Source organism: Bos indicus x Bos taurus, chromosome 26, assembly GCF_003369695.1.
Source record: "Bos indicus x Bos taurus breed Angus x Brahman F1 hybrid chromosome 26, Bos_hybrid_MaternalHap_v2.0, whole genome shotgun sequence".
Taxonomy (NCBI): Eukaryota; Metazoa; Chordata; class Mammalia; order Artiodactyla; family Bovidae; genus Bos; species Bos indicus x Bos taurus.
Window position 1 is genome coordinate 9,565,535 of NC_040101.1, and position 19,285 is coordinate 9,584,819.

General features: G+C 46.3%; 1 protein-coding gene across 38 annotated transcripts in view; it reads right to left on the minus strand.

The window, feature by feature from the left end:
* The window catches only part of LOC113884283 (deleted in malignant brain tumors 1 protein-like), a 66,001-nt gene extending 46,716 nt beyond the window's left edge, over positions 1 to 19,285 (minus strand). For 28 of the 38 annotated variants that reach the window (XM_027528706.1, XM_027528727.1, XM_027528718.1 and 25 more), the window contains exons 1-8: positions 19,200 to 19,285; positions 8,667 to 8,729; positions 7,601 to 7,630; positions 5,665 to 5,694; positions 3,171 to 3,215; positions 1,792 to 2,115; positions 995 to 1,024; positions 377 to 403 (exon numbers count right to left, since the gene is read on the minus strand). In XM_027528706.1, the coding sequence (XP_027384507.1) occupies positions 377 to 403; positions 995 to 1,024; positions 1,792 to 2,115; positions 3,171 to 3,215; positions 5,665 to 5,694; positions 7,601 to 7,630; positions 8,667 to 8,729; positions 19,200 to 19,260 (610 nt within the window). In that variant the 5' untranslated portion in view covers positions 19,261 to 19,285. The remainder of the gene's footprint in view (positions 1 to 376; positions 404 to 994; positions 1,025 to 1,791; positions 2,116 to 3,170; positions 3,216 to 5,664; positions 5,695 to 7,600; positions 7,631 to 8,666; positions 8,730 to 19,199) is intronic. The other 10 variants (XM_027528745.1, XM_027528744.1, XM_027528743.1 and 7 more) reach the window with 3 other exon arrangements.

Below are 19,285 nucleotides of genomic sequence, written 5' to 3' on the forward strand. Positions count from 1 at the left end.
CCCTGCCCCCATGGCAGGAAGGAAAGTTAGAGTGAAGCCCAAACACATAAAAAAGCAGAGGTATAAAAAGTGGCGAAGACAGCTAGTCCTGGAACCTCTGGATCCAGCTGTACCTGAAGACAGAATTATGACTAAACATCTTAGACAAGAAAGTAACTGGATCCTCGTCCGGCTGAAGTGAGTGTCAGCTGAAATCCTACCACTAGCAAGCTAAACCAGCCAAACGAATACATTCTCTAACAGATAGGTGAAGGTTATCCACAGATCTGATGAGTAAAGGGAATCCCCAACGTTGAATGAGGTGGTGAACACAGAGCCTTAATCCAAGATTTAGACACTGAACCCTGATAGTTGGCAGTATCCAAGTGATGCTTACCATAATGAGTTGTCGGGTACCACCAGTCTGCAGGGGAAACAGAGCAGGATTACAAAGGTCGGTAGAATCAAGGTTGGTCTAGTTCCTGTGACTGGGATCAGGACAGCGGGATCTGAGGGGCTCCACAGTCCGGGGAGAAGAAGCCTTTTCTGAGAGTTTGCTGTGAGCCCAGATCATGTCATCAAAGGTACACACTCATCTAAAGAGGTGCAACAGCCCACAGAACCTTCAGCATGCCCTGCTGACTGGGTACTTCTTGGTAATATAAACGCCTAGACTCGGCCATGGGTGGAGGACAGGAGAAAGCTCTGTCCTCTCCATACACAGAACTCTTGGTCCAGAGAATGCATTCAAGCAGAAAAGACCCTGGGACACATCACCCTGTCACCCAAAGCTCTGGGGAGACACTGTGTAGCCACAATGTCCTGAAATCTTGAGCCAGTCCAGAGGATGCCTGAGTTATGGTTCATCTGGAAATGTCTATGTGCTCTAGAGTGACCAGGGCCGGTACTGAGAGGTGGAAAACCTCCACAGTCCCCTCCTGGGGCTGCTGGATGGGGGCCTGGGAGTGACTGTGGGGGAGGGGACATCCCGGAGTCAAGAGGCAGCAGGACTTACCTGGCACAACCGTGGACTGGGTCTGGGCACCTGGAGGGGAGAGAAGGGAGGTCAGACACAGTGCACAGAACGGGTTCCATGAGGGCAAAGGGGTGATGCTAAGATGCAGACCAGGTGAGGAGTCAGTGTGTGCACCTGCTCTGCCATGGACGGCGGGGCCTCTGCCATCCTCAACCCTCCAAAGATGCTCCTCCTGAGAGGTCCCGGCAGACTAGCATCCCTTATTTCCAACGTCAAGGTGATTGACTTTGTGTTGATGACACAGTGGACCTGGAGCCAATCGTCAGGCTCACAGCTTTTACGGATCCACTGAGGCAGTGAGACAGGTCTCCAGCTCCAGGTCAAGTCCCGTGTGTGATCTGTCAGGCTCAACCTTAGGGGATGACAACGTGGTGCCTGGCAGGTCACACAGGAGCCACTGCCCTGCTCTCGGCAGGCTGGGTGCCCAGACCGTGCTTCCCAGTTCCTAAGGTCCAGGACTCAGGAGGCAGAACCGGGGCCGCCAGCAGCCCGTGCCCTCTGCTCAGAGACCTCCTGGCAGACCTGCACTCTTTTGCCTCTGGTTTGCACTGGGGCATGGAGCGAAAGGTTTAATGTCACTTTCAGTTTGTTTTTTTGTTGTTGTTCTAATTCCCATCTACATACCCAGGGGCCAGACAAAAGCTAATATACTGAATAAGCAAAGCACTGGGAGGATTTCAAGGGAAAGGGAAATGTAGAGAGTGCTTCACAAGGGGATCAGAATGTGAGCAAGAAACCACCTCCAGAGAAGCGCACCCAGCTTATTTGAGACCCACCTGAGCAGATGACGCTGGCATCCTCGCTGTGTCCGCAGTTGTGTGAATTCCAGGGGCTGTGGGAGCAGCTCCACAGGTAGGTCTCATGGCCTGAGCAGCCCACGTCGTCCAGGACAATGGGCCCTGAGCCCTGACCAAACCGGGCACCTCCTGGGGCTGAAATGGCCGAGCCACAGCCCAGCTGCCTGCAGACCACGTTGGCGTCGTTGGTGTCCCAGCTGTCGTCACACACGGTGCCCCAGGAGCCTCGGTACAGGACCTCCACCCGGCCCTGACACCTGTGTTCTCCGTTTACCAGCCTCAGGGCCAAACCCGATTCGGTCCCTAGAGGGCAGCACAGGGAACCACTTCATGTTTCTCTTGAGGTCACAGGACTAAGGCAGGTTCCACTCAGGGGACTTCTAATGGCTTTAGATCAAAGCAGTCCATCCTAAAGGAAATCAACCCTGAATATTGACTGGAAGGACCAATGCTGAAGCTGCAACTCCAGTACTTTGGCCACCTAATGGAAAGAACTGCCTCACTGGAAAAGACCCTGATGCTGTGAAAGATTGAGGAGAGGACGAGAAGGGGTCAACAGAGGATGAGATGGTTGGCTGGCATCACCAACTCAATGAACATGAGTTTGAGCAAGCTCGGGGAGATGGTGAAGGACAGGGAAGCCTGGCGTGCTGCAGTCCACTGGGTTGCAAAGAGTCTGACATGACTAAGGGAGTAAACAACAACAAATGGCTGCAGTTCGCTGGGCTGGGGGTCACCTTTGAACAAGGCTGTGAGTTAACCTTCATCACAAGGAAATAAACAGAGACTTTCTTCCCCCAGCCCAGACTACCAGGACCTCAGGCTCTCCTGGCTGTAACTCTCAGCTCTCCTACTGGAGGAGCCCCAGGGTGGGTTACAGGACCTCTGCACCCCAAGCTAAAGGACCATGGTTCCTATAGAGTGAACAAAAATCAATGAGGCCCCATATGGACTCAGGTAGAGCCCAGACAAGCTGGCATCCTCAACAGATTTCAATTGCCTCTCCAGGCTCTGTAGCCAGTGACCTTGAATCCTAGCTTGACCCGAGGTCAGCATGTATCAGTGAGGATAACATGGTGGGCATGGAGCACGGGGAACAGGACTCTCTTAGAGACAGAAAACCAAGCTCCATCTTGGATCTCCTTAGAGATGTCTCTGCAGGTTGATCCCTCCCCTATCTCAGAGTCAAGATCCGTGGAAGAGACACCCATTCAGTAAGGCCTTGTTCAGAGGACCTCCCTGTTTGAGAGCTAAGAAACCCCATCCCTTATGCCTTCTGCACCTCTTCTGTACCAGATATAGACCTCCGGGTGCAGCAGGGGAATGAGCCCACAAGGATCCCACATAACAAACGTTACCTTCTATTGGGTTCACTGTTGAGAGTTCCTCCGTGGCAAATGTAACTGCAGAGTGGAGAGAAGGAAAGGTCATTGGGTTGTTGCTCTCCTCCAGGGAGGACTGGCCCTCAAGCTTGGCTCGGAAATGGGGCTGGAGGCAAAGATCCAGAAGCCCTGCCCACTGCCCCAAGGCTGTGTTCCTCCTGAAGCAGAAGGCAAATCTGTCTCTTTGCCAGCCCTCATTCAATGTTGGAGGCCACCAGGGACATTCTTGGTTCCTGTTACCACCTCCTATGCTTCCACAATCTCCATTCAAAAAAATCACCCTGTGGATGAATGGCCCAAATCTATTCACAAGACTAACTTGAAATGGGCTTCCCTGGTGGCTCAGCAGTAAAGAGTGTGCCTGCAATGCAGGAGACGCAGGAGACCTGGGTTCGATCCCTGGGTCGTGAAGATTCCCTGGAGGAGGGCATGGCAACTCACTCCAGTATTCTTGCCTGGAGAATCCCATAGAGAGAGGAGCCTGGCGTGCTACAGTCCTTGGGGTCACAAAGAGTCGGATACAACTGAAGCAACCGAACATGCATGCAAACTTCAAATACCAACTGCCTGTTTCTATGGTGCAAACATACTCTGAGATGACGACATCTACTGTCACTGAGGTATTCCCGAGGGTGGGCCCAACTAGGAGGAAAGATGTTCCCAAAGGTGCATCTCCAAAGCAAAGATACCTGCTGCAACGTGACTGCTTAGACAGAAATGCTCTCTTGGGGGACATATTCTTAGGTGGTGACTGGATTTCACAGCCACATCCTGTGCTTAGTGACATGTATGTGCACACAGCAGCCCACATAGTAAATGCCACAGGTTGCTCTGAGAGTGTGTGTGCTCAGTCGTGTCTGACTCTTTGCGACCCCGTGGACTGTAGCCCACCAGGCTCCTCTGTCCATGGAATCTTCCAGGCAAGAATACTGGAGCAGGTCACCATTTCCTATTCCAGGGGATCTTCCTGACCTAGGGATCGAACCCGTGTCTTCTGCATTAGCAGATGGACTCTTTATCACTGCGCCACCTGGGAAGCAGGAATAGTCAATCGGATGGCCTGTAGGCTTTTCCCAGGGTGCAGTCTGGGGTTTTTTTAGCTCCAGCTACTGCTCTCTTCTGATCATTTCTGTGAATGGTCCCTGCAGAAATCCAGCTTCCACCTGTGCCTTTCTCCTGGAGGTCAATCACCAGAAACCTGCCCCTCAAGTCCCTCCCAGGCCATTCCTGGACCCTCAGGGCATGCTCTGAAAGGGCAGGGATTGGCCTCGACGCAGCCAGGACCCAATAGCAGGGTCAGCTGCCCTAAGTGAGCGCGTGAAAGATGCTAATGTACCAAAGTCGGCACAAAGGGTGTATATGCTCACTGTGGAGAAGGAGGAGGGAGGATCCATTTAGAAAGAATCGTGGACAGAGCCAAAGAGACCTGTTCCGGGTTCAAATCCCTGCCCAGCCACTGGCCCACCACGTGATCTGAGATATAGAACTTGACAAGATACCTAAGGATGCCCTGGTTCCCCCATCTGCACAAAGGTAATTATCCTACTTACCTCAAAGTGCTGTTGGGAAGATTTCATGACAGTAGCACTTTCTATGTGCACTAGTTGAGCACTTACTCTGTGCCAGCCAGTCTTTTAAATGCTTTTTTTAAAAATATATATTAACTCATTCTTTGTAAGAAAATAATTTTGTGCAGGGTACAAAGCAAGTCCTTGGGAGATATTAACTGTGTTCGATAGAACTGGCATTCATGGCAAGAAGAGGCACTGATTCTACCCTCCTCCCACCACCTCCTGACTCCAAGCTGAAGCCAATCTCATGCAATGAATAACTGACAGGTAGAGAGAAGAAAGCTGAGTGCCGAAGAATTGATACTTTTGAACTGTGGTGTTGGAGAAGACTCTTGAGAGTCCCTTGGACTGCAAGGAGATCCAACCAGTCCATTCTGAAGGAGATCAGTCCTGAATATTCATTGGAAGAACTGATGCTGAAACTGAAACTCCAATACTTTGGCTACCTGATGCGGAGAGCTGACTCATTTGAACAGACTCTGATGCTGGGAAAGATTGAAGGCAGGAGGAGAAGGGGACGACAGAGAATGAGATGATTGGATGGTATCACCAACTCAATGGACATGAGTTTGAGTAAATTCTGGGAGTTGGTGATGGACAGAGGCCTGGCATGCTGCAGTCCATGGGGTCGCAAAGCGTCAGACACAACTGAGTGACTGAACTGACTGACTGAGAGAGACGAAGGAAGAAGAAGGACACAGGGGACTTGTTGGGTGTGTGTCTAGGACACACCAAGGGTCTTGGCACCCCTGGACTCCTCCTGCTCCATCCTTGCATTCTAAACGCCAGGCCCTTGTCCTGTGGCCAAGGCTGCTCTCAACCTCAGTTCGCCGCATCCCTGGCCGACCCGGCCAACAAGCAAAGCTCCAGGGAAGGCAAGTGAACAAAAAATGTCTTACCATCATTTATAGTCTGGAAATTCCCCTGATCTAGAAAGAAATACAGATTCATCTTAGTCGGTTCTGCTGTTTCTAAATGACACGCGGTCACAGCAAAGGGCTTGAGGTCCACCTTACAATCACGCCAGGGGGCGCTGTGACTCAGTCTTGAGCTTGTGAGCCTGTGGCATTCTTGCTAAAAGCGTTTGGGGTTTTGGAATAGAACTTCAAACCAAATGGGCCGTTTGTTTTGAACTACTATGGGGCGTTCAGTAGCTTTAGACCTAATAAAGTACGTGTCTGTTTACCATGCCTCTAACACTAGTTAACAGTCCCATGCGATCTATGCTCAGAAACCACCCAGCTTATTTCATTCTCCTGAGTACTATCTTTTCTGCCGAGCAGACTGCATCGATCTCCAAGTCTGAGGATTTTGTGGATGGGAACCTTGTCTGAACCCTCTCCATGGACTAAGCGGAGGATGTCCAGCCTAAGGGGATGGTAGAGAGGGACAGGATGGCACAAAAAGGAGGCTGTAACAACAATTCAAGACGTGACCAAGGATTAGCATCCCGGAAACGTGTTCACGATCCTCTTCTGAATTCGCCTCCATCGTCTCCATGCAGATTTAGACAAGGACTTAGAAGGCAAATAAGAACTGCGTCTGGGTGGCAGCCGCCCACCTGCCTGCTCTTCACTCTTTTGCCCCCAAAGATGAACGCTGTTCTACCGCTAATGGCAGCTGACACTTCTGAACCCCATTGATCAGAAGTCCTTTTTTTGCCCTAGAGCTTCAGAAAATATGTCAAAGGTACAGTTTGGGAAATGGAACTTAGAGATAAGCCCCCATCAGGGAACTGTGATGCTTAGATAAAATATTAGGGTGGGGGTGAGGGTAGGGTGACTAAGTCAGCCTAAGTCTATATCTGTTCCCTTGAGTTCCTGGCACCAGTGCCAGGAATAACAGAAAAATGCTCTTCCTTCCTCCTCTGTCTGGCCAACTCTTACACCAGCCCTATACCTCCGTTTACCTGTGACTTCCACGGGGTGGCTCTCTCTGATGGCTTGAGCACAGGCCTCTTGCCAAGGACATCCCTCCCCAGCACCCATCACAGCTGTATTTGTAACTGTGTGCTCAGAGATTACTGTCTTTCTTTCCATAAAACCCTAAGTCGCTCCAGGGGCCTGTCCTGTTTAGAAGGATCCTGGTAGGACTCGCTCTTGACGGACAAAGTGGCATTGATGTTGAGCCCATTGTGAAAGATGTGTGAAAGTTCAATGTTAGCAACTCTCTTATGGAAAAGTCTTTATACCAACAAGCCAGACTTAACGATGTACCCAATAACCATTTGGGAAAATGTTTAAAAGCTGCATTTACTTGACATTAAGCAAAACGTAGACATTAAGAAAAAATAAGTTTAAAAAGGTAGCACTTAAAATATATGCATAGATCTCCTGTCACTTGCTTTGGAAATTCTTAGTCAAATCTTATAAGTACATTGCAAACATGAAAGCTTAATTCAATCCTGGGCCATGTAGCAGGCTTGATCAAAATGGGGTCTGCAGACCATCTTTATTTTCAGTTACATAAAAATTCAGATTCCCAAGTCCCACCCCAGACCACCCAAATCCAAGTGTCTGGGGTGGGGAGGTGAATTCTAAGGACCTGCATTCAACCAAATACCCTAGTTGATTCTGATGTGCACTGAAGTTTGAGGTGAAGGCAAAACAAAATCAAAGAAAAAACTAACTGTGTAACCACAGTCCATTTGTCCTGCAGCTGAAAGAAGTTTCTATTGCCTTTGTATTTCCATGAAGGACGCAAATCACATTATTACCCAATCCTCATACCATTCACTAAGTTCCAGAGAGGCTGTGTGTATTCTTCAGATATAAATAGCTATATAGAATGATAAACTTTAAACCAAATACACCATACCATTTTCAAAATACTTACCATGTGTTCTGGGAGAATCTGACTCAGAAACTATAAAAGAATAAAAGAAAAATCAGACATGTGCATGTTTCATGCATAAGGACCCTAACCAAGAAATCCACCTTTGAGCCATTGCTTTTTTTATAGTTGACTCTCAATTGCAGATCTAGTGCAATGAGAGATCTAAGCTTGCTTCCAAAATGCCTGCAGGGTGAAAGTACACAAAGACTTGTTTTTTGTTTTTTTTTTTTTAAAAAGGAAGTCTACACTTATGCCATCTCTTCTTCCTTGCACACATACCCAAGGAGGCCCATTTTTAAAAGCTTAATCATGGCAGATGATGTTGAACATTTTCTAGCCTGGGAACCTGGAGTCATACTCCAGAGTTCTACATCATACTCAAGAATTTTACAAGTGTCATCTCAGCTCATCCTCATAGAACCCCATAGGGAAGCTGGCTTGAGTAGGTGACCCAGACCAACTGACCAGTAAATGACAGCCGGACCTGTACTCAGATGGTTGCTCTTAACCATTTCGCTCTTCTACCTTCCAGTGTATATATATTTACCAATTGTATTATTTGTATTTGGCTCAAATCATAGTCTGTGCTTTTGCGCAAGCAGGTATGCTCATGCACACACAGGACTGCCATAAAAGAGGAATTAGGGAGCAGAAGCAGTTAGCACTTAGAGCACTGACTGAGGCCAGGGTACTCCTTATTCCCCCAAGACTTGTAGCAGTTCTAGAGAAGAAAAGGAATGTGATTCTCACCAGAGAGGCTCAGCTACATACGCTGCCCCACCACTGCCCCTGCCGCCCTGCTGGACACCCAGTGGGGCCGCCTGGGGGCCAGAGACCTTAGGAAAGGAGTGTGACCGGACAGACACGGCCTGGGGGCCGATCTCATGGTCAGGATGGAACCTCACAAGGAAGGAGCTAAGGGTCTAGGTGGACCCCATCAGAGGAAACCCTTCCTGTCCCACATCTAAAACCCAGCAGAATTCTCTGTGGCAGTCCATCCTGAGTCCTTGGGGGTGGCCTTGGGCACCACAATTGCCCAGCCTGTCTGGAGTTCAGGTAGACTTACCAGAGCTGAGTAACTCCCAGAAAGCACTTTCTGTGGTGTGTCTCGTTGCTGATGTTGCTGGAACTACAAAGAAAAACAGGCAGATGAGAGCTCTTCCAAAAACAAACATTAAAGCCAGACCCACCCTCCCTCCCATCAGCTAATTCGAGCAGCAGAGGGAGTTGCATTGCTCTTTGCTTCGGAGGGTAGCTGGACCCATTATTCATTAACTCATTGATTCACTCAGGGAATATGGGCCTGTCTCTGACCACACAAGGGGCACGGAGGAGAGGGATACATCACTGAAAGTAAGATGTAATCCTCTGGTGCTCAGAGGTCAATGGCAGCCAAACCTCGTGAGCATGATCAGTCGCTCAGTCGTGTCCAATTCTTTGTGACCCCATGGACTGTAGCCCGCCAGGCTCCTTGGTCCATGGGATTTCCCAGGCAAGAATATTGGAGTGGGTTGCCATGCCCTCCTCCAGGGAGTCTTCCTGACCCAGGGATTGAACCCATGTCTCCTGCATCTCCTGCATAGGTAGGCAGGTTCTTTATCACTGAGCCACCTGGGAAGCCCCTGGCAGCCAGACTTGCTAACCAGTAATTCTCCATTTTGGCCAATGAGGAACACAGTGGAGGGGAAATAGAAATCTCAAAAGAAGCAATTCCTGGGCTTGGAAGAAGGGCAGGAGGACTCCAGAGAGGACAGGATGTTTCAACAAGGCTTAGAAGAAGGCATAGATATATATCAAGAAAGAACAGGGTGAAAGTTGTTAAGTTGCCAAATGAAACTCAGAATGCCCAGTAAAATTTGAATTTCAGATAAACAATGAATTCTTCTTTAATGTAAGTATGTTCAAAATATTACATGGAATATGTATACTTAAAATTTTTATCTAAAATTTGAATTTAGCTGGATGTATTATATTTTTGTTTACAATATCTGGCTACTCTCCAGTATTCTTGCCAGGGAAATTCCATGGGCAGAGGAGCCTGGCGGGCTACGGTCCATGGGAGATCCCAAAGAGTCAGACATAACTGAAGTGACTTAGCACTCACTAGATGGAAGGCATCCCAGCAGGGGCAGTAGACAAAAAGTTGTTTTAACTGTCCTTTAGGTAACTAACCCCCGAGCCGGATCCACTGAGCTCTCCATCCTTTCTGTAAACCTACTGACCACTAGCGCTAGGGGGGTAATTTCTAGTACACTTGGCAACTTGCATTCCAACCAAGTTGTGTGATCAGTGAATGACAGATATGAGCCCTGAACCTGTTTATGTTGATTGTACTTGACACTAAAATAAATATTAAGTAAATTGATCAAATATGGTACAAATAGAAAGATGGCCTTCAAAAAAATAAGGCTGAATGCTTTGGAAATAAAACTCAGGTGCTCAAAAGAAATTGAGTGGGTTAGGCAGCAAAAAGGAGAAATATATTTAAAGCAATTGAACTTATACCCTTTGTTCATTCAGTCACTCAGTCATATCCTGCACTTTTGCAACCTCATGGACTGTACCTTGCCAAGCTCCTGTGCCCGTGGGATTTCCCAGGCAAGAATACTGGAGTGGGTTGCCATTTCCTACTCCAGGGGATCTTCCTGAGCCAGAGATCAAACTCTCATCTCCTATGTTGCCAGGCAGATTCTCTACCACTGAGCCACCTAGGAGGCTGCTTTGCAAAGGTCTTTCATTTCACACTCTACTTTAGAGAGACTAAAAATGAAAAGGTATAGATATGCCAAATGGGAGCAATTTATGCAAGAAAGGTGCTGCAGAACTGCAGAAGACCTCTGCTGAGAGAGAAGCCTATAGCAACAAATTGGCAAGTCAAAGTGTGTTTATAAGTTTTAAGATAAAAGGAAACATTTTAAATGTGTATCTATCATATTTTTTATTTTAAACAATATTTTTGAAGGAAAAAAACAACTCCCTGACCCAGTCACATTAGAAAAGGGTTCTTTTAGAACAATGGCTCTTAAAATGGTTCCATGAATCTTCAGTACCAACCAGCACCTGGGAATTTGTTTTTAAAAAATGCAAATTCTTAGGCCTCCCCCAGACTTAAGAATTTACCCTTGAGGTGATGCCCAACAATATGTATCCATTCCAGGTGATTCTGACACACATTAATGTTTGAAAACCACTGTCTACTGTGCAGCAGAAGTGTTTTGACAGAGTGGTAGGGAATAATGTATTCAACAATCACGCTCCTTGTAGAAAGTGAAGAGGAACAATGGGCTGTTGATGAGGGTGAAAGAGAAGAGTAAGTTTCAAGCTGGCTTGAAACTCTGCATTAAAAAAACTAAGATCAAGGCATCCAGTCCCATCACTTAATGGCAAATAGAAGGGGCAAAAGTGGAAGCAGTGACAGATTTTATTTTCTTGGGCTCCAAAATCACCGCAGATGGTGACTGCAGCCGTGAAATTGAAAGACGTTTGCTCCTCGGAAGGAATGGCAAACTTGGACAGCAGGTTAAAAAGCAGAGACATCACTTTGCAGACAAAGGTCTGTAGAGTCAAAGCTATGGTTTTTCCAGTAGTTGTGTACAGATGTGAGAGTTGGACCATAAAGAAGACTGAGCGCTGAAGAACTGATGCTTTTGAATTGTGGTGCTGGAGAAGACTCCTGAGAATCCCTTGGACTCCAAAGAGAACAAACCAGTCAATCCTAGAGATCAGCCCTGAATATTCATGTGAAGGACTGATGCTCCAATATTTTGGTCACCTGATACAAAGAGCTGACTATTGGAAAAGACCCTGCTGCTGGGAAAGACTGAAGGCAGGAGGAGAAGGGGGCAGCAGAGGGTGAGATGGTTAGACGGCATCCCTGATCCAATGGACATGAATCTGTGAAAACTCCGGGAGATGGTGGAGGACTGAGGAGCCTGGCGCACTGCAGTCCAAGGGGTGGCAAAGAGTTGGACATAACTTAGCAACTGAAAACAACAACAGCTGGATGCCTGACCCAGCAGGCAGGGGAATGTTGAGATGACACAGCGCTGCCTCTGGAAATTGGCTCTAGTGGACGAAACTTAGAGACAAACAGTTAGAGGACAGGGAACTGAGAGCTCCGATTGTGGGATGTCGGGAGTCCAGAAGAAGAGCTCACGGAATGGAACCAGGACTTCTGAGCAGAAGTGCACCGGGCAGAGGGGAAGATGTGGATGGAAACAGGCTCCAAGGAAGTAAAACACTATAAATAAACTTCCCTTGAGGAGCGACCCAGAAGAATGAAACTACCAGCTCTGTGTAAAGCTTCTTGGCTGTCTCCTCAGATGAAGAGATGAATCGGGTTTCCGGATGGAAGGACTGAATATAGGACTATCAGTCGTTCTAAACTAATTCATAGGTTTGATATCATCTCCATCAAAAAGTTTCTCTTGGATTGGTCTTTAAAAAACAATTTTGAAGTTTATCGAGAAAAATAAATAGGCTAGAAATGACTGATAAGTTCTTGAAAAAGGAAAAAAAATCCTGCTGGGGAGAGGGAAGGGACAATGTGGGTTTGGGACTGGGGGTCTTGGCCACCTACGAACCTGGGAGACAGGAACCTCGAGTTCAAATTCTAGCTCTGCTGTTTATTTGGTCTCTAAACTTGGGCAAGCCATTTATTCTCACCCAGTCCTAGTTTCTTCATCTGCAAAAAGATAGTTATACTAACCTACTTCACAAGGTTATTGTGAAGACAGAGTTAGAAAACTATATCAGATGCTTAATTAATATAGTGTTTGCCATGTTGTCAGCATTCAAAAAATTATGATTAGCTCCAAAATATTCAAAATAAAGCTATAAAAATTAAAGCAAAATTTAAAATTTAAATTATTTTAGAATCATTTTAGATATTTACTTCACACCAGAAGGCAAAATAATTTTCAAAACCAAAGAACAGGATTTTATTAAACAAATGAAAACAGGAAACTAATTAAATGTTTATTTGATTTTTGTGAAATGTCTAGATTTTAAATCAACAGGAAATTACAAAGAAAAATAGCAATAAATTTAATTATGTTAAAATATTTGTGCAGAAGGAAATCAAAATTTAAAGGCAAATAACAAATTGGGAAAATATTTGTCATCAATATAATGGACCAAGTGGAGAGAGTTTGTTCAATATAATGGACAGAGAGAGTTTCTATAAACCAACAAAGATGATACTAACTTTCACACAAAAAAATAGAGGATAAAAACAGACAGTTCAAGTAAAGGAATTCAAATGGCTTAAAATTTTTCACCTTCACTATAAAGCAAAGAAATGCAAATTAAAATAACTACATCAATTTTTATCCAACAATTCAGCCAAGAGTTTTGAATGGTAATATTCAGATTCAGCAAAGTTGTAGAAGATTGCATTCTCCTGTTTTACTGTTGGAGAAAGAATTGGTAGATTGCTAGAAAAAATGTAACAGTATGCTTTAAAATCTTAAAATGATCAACTCTCTGACTCAGTAATTCCACATCTAAGAATCTAGCCAAAGGAAATCATAATTTACTTAATGTGGACAACGATGCATGAACAAACATGATCTTCACAGTATTATCTGTTATAATTACAGAAAGAATCGGAAAAAGGGTGGTAGAAATAGGAAGAGGTTGGTAAAAGGGCACAAACTTTCAGCCAGGTGATGAATAAGATCTTAGGATCTAATGTAAAACATGGGGACTACAGTTGATAAAACTGCATCTGTTATACATCTGAAATTTGCTAAGGGAGTAGAACTTAACTGTTCTCACCAAAATAAAAATAGACATGTGAGGTGATGGCTATGTTCTCAACTAGATGAGGGAGAATCTTTCCACCACGCATATGCATATCAAATCACCACAAGGTGCTCTTTAAATATCCTGCACATTTCTTGGCCATTCATACCTCAATAAAGCGAAAATTTTTAAAAAAGAATAAAACTTGAAAAAAAAAACTTCAATCTCCCAAAATCATGAATGCATGTTAAAATGTTCAGAATACAAACTATAGAAAAACTGTATGTTAAATGCTATCCTTTAGGGACTTCCCTGGCTGTCAAGTGGTTAAGACTCTGAGCCTCCACTGCAGGGGACATGGATTTGATTCCTGGTCAGGGAACTAGATTTGGCATGCCACTCGGCGGGTGGGGGAGCGGGGAATGATATCACTTCCATACACATGTAATTGGAAAGAAATACGTATTTTAATAAAGCCAATCTCAGGTGATAGGACGAGATGTGTTTTTATCTTTGCTGTGTTTCTCTGGTTCCTATACTCTCCACCCTAACTGTGCATTAAAAGCTGTGGTTTGAGGCTGAATGCGGGAGATGTGGTGGCAGGTGATTTAGGAGGCAAATTCTTTTAGGTTCAGGAGGAAGTGTGGTTGTAGGCTAAAGGAAAAGAACAAGGATGAAAGAAAAAGAAGATAAGGAAAAAAAATGAAGCTAAGGATAAAGCAGAGAGGGAGGAAGAGGAAAGAAAGAGAAGGAGGGGAGAGGAGGGGACGTGTAGGGAGGGAGATAAGATGCTCTTATCTCTTGGCAATTACAGCTTTCCCAGCGTTGAGCTAACTGTGCTACCTGCAGTATCTCGTTTTATCCTCAGGATATCCTTTATCAGATTATTACAGTGTCAGATTATTACACAGTCTACTTTATGGAAGGGAAACCCAAGGCTTAGGGACGTGAAACAGCTTGTCAAAGGTCACACAGCGCTGACAGTGAAACTGATGCCGGAAGTCAAGGGCACTGACCCCAGAGTAAATGTGCTCATAGCTCAGCTCCGCCGCTTCCCAAGATTCAGGTGCAAACGAGATTCCGTTTCAACTTGTCAGAAAGCAAAGCATTCTGAAATAATAATCTTTAGTGATGGAGAGTTTGTGGTCAGCATCGCCCCTGACAGCACTGGGGTTGGTGGAGTCTGGGGTGGTAACAGCGTGGAAGGACATAAGTGCAGTCATCGGGCAGCAATTGGGCCATTTCTAGGGAGGAATTTGAGGCACAGGGAGGGTGTGTCTTCTAATTATTACCTCCCAGCAATGGACAGGTATTTGGGATTCAGTGTCAGGTTGCCTATCTCAGGACAAGGGGAGTCTGGTCACTGTAGTCCTCTTTCCCTTCCAACCCAGCTCTGGGGACTCAAAGAATAGCTGGTCCACCCTCCATCCCTGCCCTTCCCTCCTCAAGAGCCCAGCTCATATGCTGCACTCCATGCTCAGTGGTCACGAGTATCCGCTGGGAAGCAACATTCCTGGCTTTCCTGTGAATGACCCCATTATCTACCTGGTGATGCTCTGTGCCCACCTCCTCCATGCCACAGCATTGCATGGGTTTAGGGCAGCCAAGAGTGGAGAAGAGACTTGTAGGATACTGTATGGTATCACTTACATACAGTTTTAAAACAACACAAATGAATACACATGCAAAAGAGAAACAAACTCAGATTTAGGGGCTTCACTGGTGGCTCACTGATAAAGAATCTGCCTGCCAATGCAGGAGATGTGGGTTCGATCCTAGGTCAGGATGATCCCCTGGAGGAGGAAATGGCAACCCACTCCAGCATTCTTGCCTGGAGATTCCGACAGACGTGGGAGCCTGGCAGGCTGCAGTCCATAGGGTCGCAAAGAATCAGACACGACTTAGCACCTATACAGATTGCTCCTGATATGGGGTCTTGTTTAGTTACTAAGTCATGTCCGACTCTTTTTGCCACCCCATTGGACTGTAGCCTGCTGGGCTCCTCTGTCCATGGGATTTCCCAGGCAAGAATGCTGGAGAGGGCAGCCATTTCCTACTCCAGGGGCTCTTTCAGAACCAAGGATTGAAGCCGTGTTTCCTGCGTCTGCAGGCAGATTCTTTACCACTAAGCCACCTGGGAAGCCCCAGTATGGTGTCTGGCTCCCTTTAAACTATACATAAGGATGAGAAATACTTTTCAGGACCTGGCCCAGGGCACAGAGAATGGCTCAGGAAGGGTCCTCCTGCCCCTCCATTACGGCCAGCAGGAGCCTCTGCTAGGCTCTAAGGGATGCATGCTGTTGTACTAAGTGAGCCAGACACGGTTCTTGCCCTCCAGGGTCTCCCTGCATAGCAGGATCTCTAGAAAAATCCATAGAGTTAAGATGCTATCGGAGAATAAGAGTGGCAAGCATCGGATGACACATGGCTTGTGAGTGTGTGTGGTTGTGTGTTGAGCGTACACGTCAGGGTTCCTGGATGGGACAATGCCCATGGTATTTAAAAAAGAGCAGCTAGATTTAGCCAGAGCTGAGGAGGTGGGGAGGGGAAGAATAAGACTGTGTTCCAGGTGGAGGCAACAGCGTGAGAGCAGTCACCACAGCAAGAGGCAGCTCCTGAGGGTGTAAGGTGGCCGGGACAGAAGTGCTCTGCGCTGTAAGACATCCTGCTGGAAAGCATCCTGCTGGAAAAGGGGCAGAACAAATAAAATCATGGGGTGGAAACAGCAGGGGACAGGTTGAAACTGAAACCCTGGTGGGGGTTGTCAAGCCAGCTGTGGAGAGACCTGAGGCTGGAAGCAAGGGTCCTGAGTGCCTGGCTGAGACTCAGGCTCTGGGCATGGCCTTGGACTTCCTCTTCATTCTGGAACATTCCACACCTAGATTGGGCTGAGTGACCTAACACCCAGAGGGTAGCTTGTGCAGTAAAGACAAGTTGCAGCGAAGAGAGCTGATGAGGGAATAATTAGACATCTGTGGGACCTATTTAAAAGATAACAGAAGTGCCTACCCCAGCCCAGTGTCAGCCACCTAAGGACATCTTACAATTTCCTCCTTCTTTTTAATGTGTTAATTATTGCCCAAATCCCTGATAAACTGTGAAAAGGGGAAGTACAAGCATTAACTAATTGTAAGCAATTATTACTTTCTCATTTTGACCTTGAAGAAATGAGACCAGGGAAGTTGAGTTTAAAAAAAAAAAAGATTATTTTGAAATAATTTTCCAGAAAAGTTGCAGAAAATACAGTTTCCATATCCTCTTACCCAATTTTCCTTCATGATAACATCTCCTGTGACCAAGCTACATTTGTCACAATTACCAACCAACAAGGGTACACTCCTACTGATAAAACTCCGGGCTTTATTTGGATTTCACCAGTTTTTCCTTTTTCTAGGATCCAATCCAACATGCTGCCTTGCATTTATGAAGTCGTGTTAGGATTATGCCCAGAAGAGTAACGGTGGATGGTGCCCAGACACTCCACATGCCAGACACCGCATGGGTGAGCCCATGTCTGTACAACCTTATGAAGCTGGAACACAAGCCCATTTTATCAGTGAGTAAACTGAGGCTTGCAAAGGCCCAGAGTTGGTAAATGGCAGAACCAAAGACATTGCCAGGAGCAGAAGGAGTTTCATGGCTGCTTTAGACCAGCACAAACCTGAACTCTTTGACTTTTTCTCAAGAATTGGTGCAGAGACTAGAACTGGGCAGTCTCTGCTGCCTGGGTTTCCCCAGCACGGAGCTCCTCCACAGGGCTCCAGCGCTGACCTGAAAGCCACCGTTCATCTCCTTAGCCAAGTTCTCCGCAAGAAACAGTGGGAGCTAACCGGACAAATCCTTTACTCAAATGCCAGCAGACCTCCTCCAGGTTCAAATCCTGGCCCAGCCCTGCAACAACTGCTGACCTTAGACAAGACACAGAACCTCTCTGAGCCTCAGTTTCTTCATCTGCAGGGTGGATACCCAACTTGGGAGTTGTCAGCAGATTTAGACAAGAAAAGGTAGGTGTCTGTCTCACAGAATACCTGGTACAGAGCAACCACTTTGCAGAGGTTTAATTCTCAAGGCTAAAATGCAAATGCAGGCATGCGTGTCTGTGCACGTGTGTGCACATGCACAACCACAGCCCCCTCAAGCCACTTGTAGAGGGTGCCATAAGCCCCTCTACATAAGCCTTTGTAGATAGTGAAGTGAAAGTCACTCAGTCGTGTCCGAATATTTGTGACCCTGTGGACTATACAGTCCATGGAATTCTCCAAGCCAGAATACTGGCGTGGGTAGCCTTTCCCTTCTCCAGAGGATTTTCCCAACCCAGGGATCGAACCTGGGTCTCCCACATTGCAGGCAGATTCTTAACCTGCTGAGCCACCAAGGAAGCCCAAGAATACTGGAGAGGGTAGCCTATCCCTTTCTTCAGCGGATCTTCCTGACCCAGGAATTGAACCAGGGTCTTCTGCATTGTAGGCAAATTCTTGACCATCTGAGCTATCAAGGAAGACCCCTTTGTAGATAAGGACAGGTCAGTTCATTCCCTGTCCCATAGGGGCTGATGTGAACCCCCTGTCACTTTTCAGAGCCAGTGCAAGTCTGGGGATGCACTTCATATTGATAAAAGCCAGAGCTAAGAACACTGCCTTCCACTTTCCAGTATTCTGATGGAGACATAGTCTCTGGCCCCTAGTCTGTCCAGAGCCAGTACCCACCGAGGTCCTCCTGACAAGAGGGGAAGGCAAGTGTTGCCCGTCAGTGAGTTTCCTGTCACAGACCTAGACACAGAGACAGCGAAAGATAAGAGAACGAGAGAGAGAGACAGACAGGAAGGGAGGAATGATAAACAGACTGGCTAAACGTCCTGTTCACTGAGCATCTCGGTAAAGCGACATTGCAGTTCAAGGTCTCGGTGATTTGCCCAGGGCTCTTTCATGTCCATTTTGTCACTTGACATTCTAAGAACACAAAGATGTGCTTGAAACTAATCTCCAGATCATTTATCTAAAGCAGTCACAGACAGGGACTTCCCCGCTGGTCCAGTGGTTAAGAGTCTGCCTTGCAATGAAGAGGATGCAGGTTTGATCCCTGGTCAGGGAACTAATGGCAACCCACTCCAGTGTTCTTGCCTGGAGAATCCCAGGGATGGGCGAGCCTGGTGGGCTGCCATCTATGGGGTCGCACAGAGTCAGACACGACTGAAGTGATTTAGCAGCAGGGAACTAAGATCCCATATGCCTTAGGGCAGCTAAGCTCATGTGCTGCGACGGAAGATCCCATATGATACAGCCAGGGTCCCACGTGCCCCAGATAAGACCCCACATAGCCAAATAAACAAATAAAAATTTAAAAATAAAGCAGTGACAGACATAGACTTGGAATCTTAATGATCTTTTCTGTGCTCAGCTATGTGATCTGATTTTGCCTGGTAATTGTTAATTATCAAGCCAGACACACCTGCAGATAGAAGTCACATTATGCACATTTACAGGGCAATCTTTGCTGGCCATGTTCGTCAATACACAAACCGCAGGCTTAATCAACGATAACAAAGTTTTAATAATATACATTTTTCCTTAATTTCAGGAATTTTTCTAAAACCAATCAATCATTTCCTTAGTTGAGTGACTCACTGAAGACAAGTGACATAGTGATTGGCTTTGTCTAACTACAACCATTGCATTTCTCAGCCAGAAACAAAGCAAAAAATCTTTGCAATTACAATGATCACCAAAGAACTATCCCCCCGTTCTTGATATAAAACTCCTCTTGAGATGAAGGAATAGCACCAAGAAACAGATATAATTTGCCACGATTCAGATTTTCAGCAGTGAAAAACAAATGTAATAATTAAATATAATACCTGTAGATAGAATTTGACCCAATAAAAGACATATTTGAAGGATGACTGTGGAGATCCCCATTTTGCTGGGTTCTTCTCAATCTCAG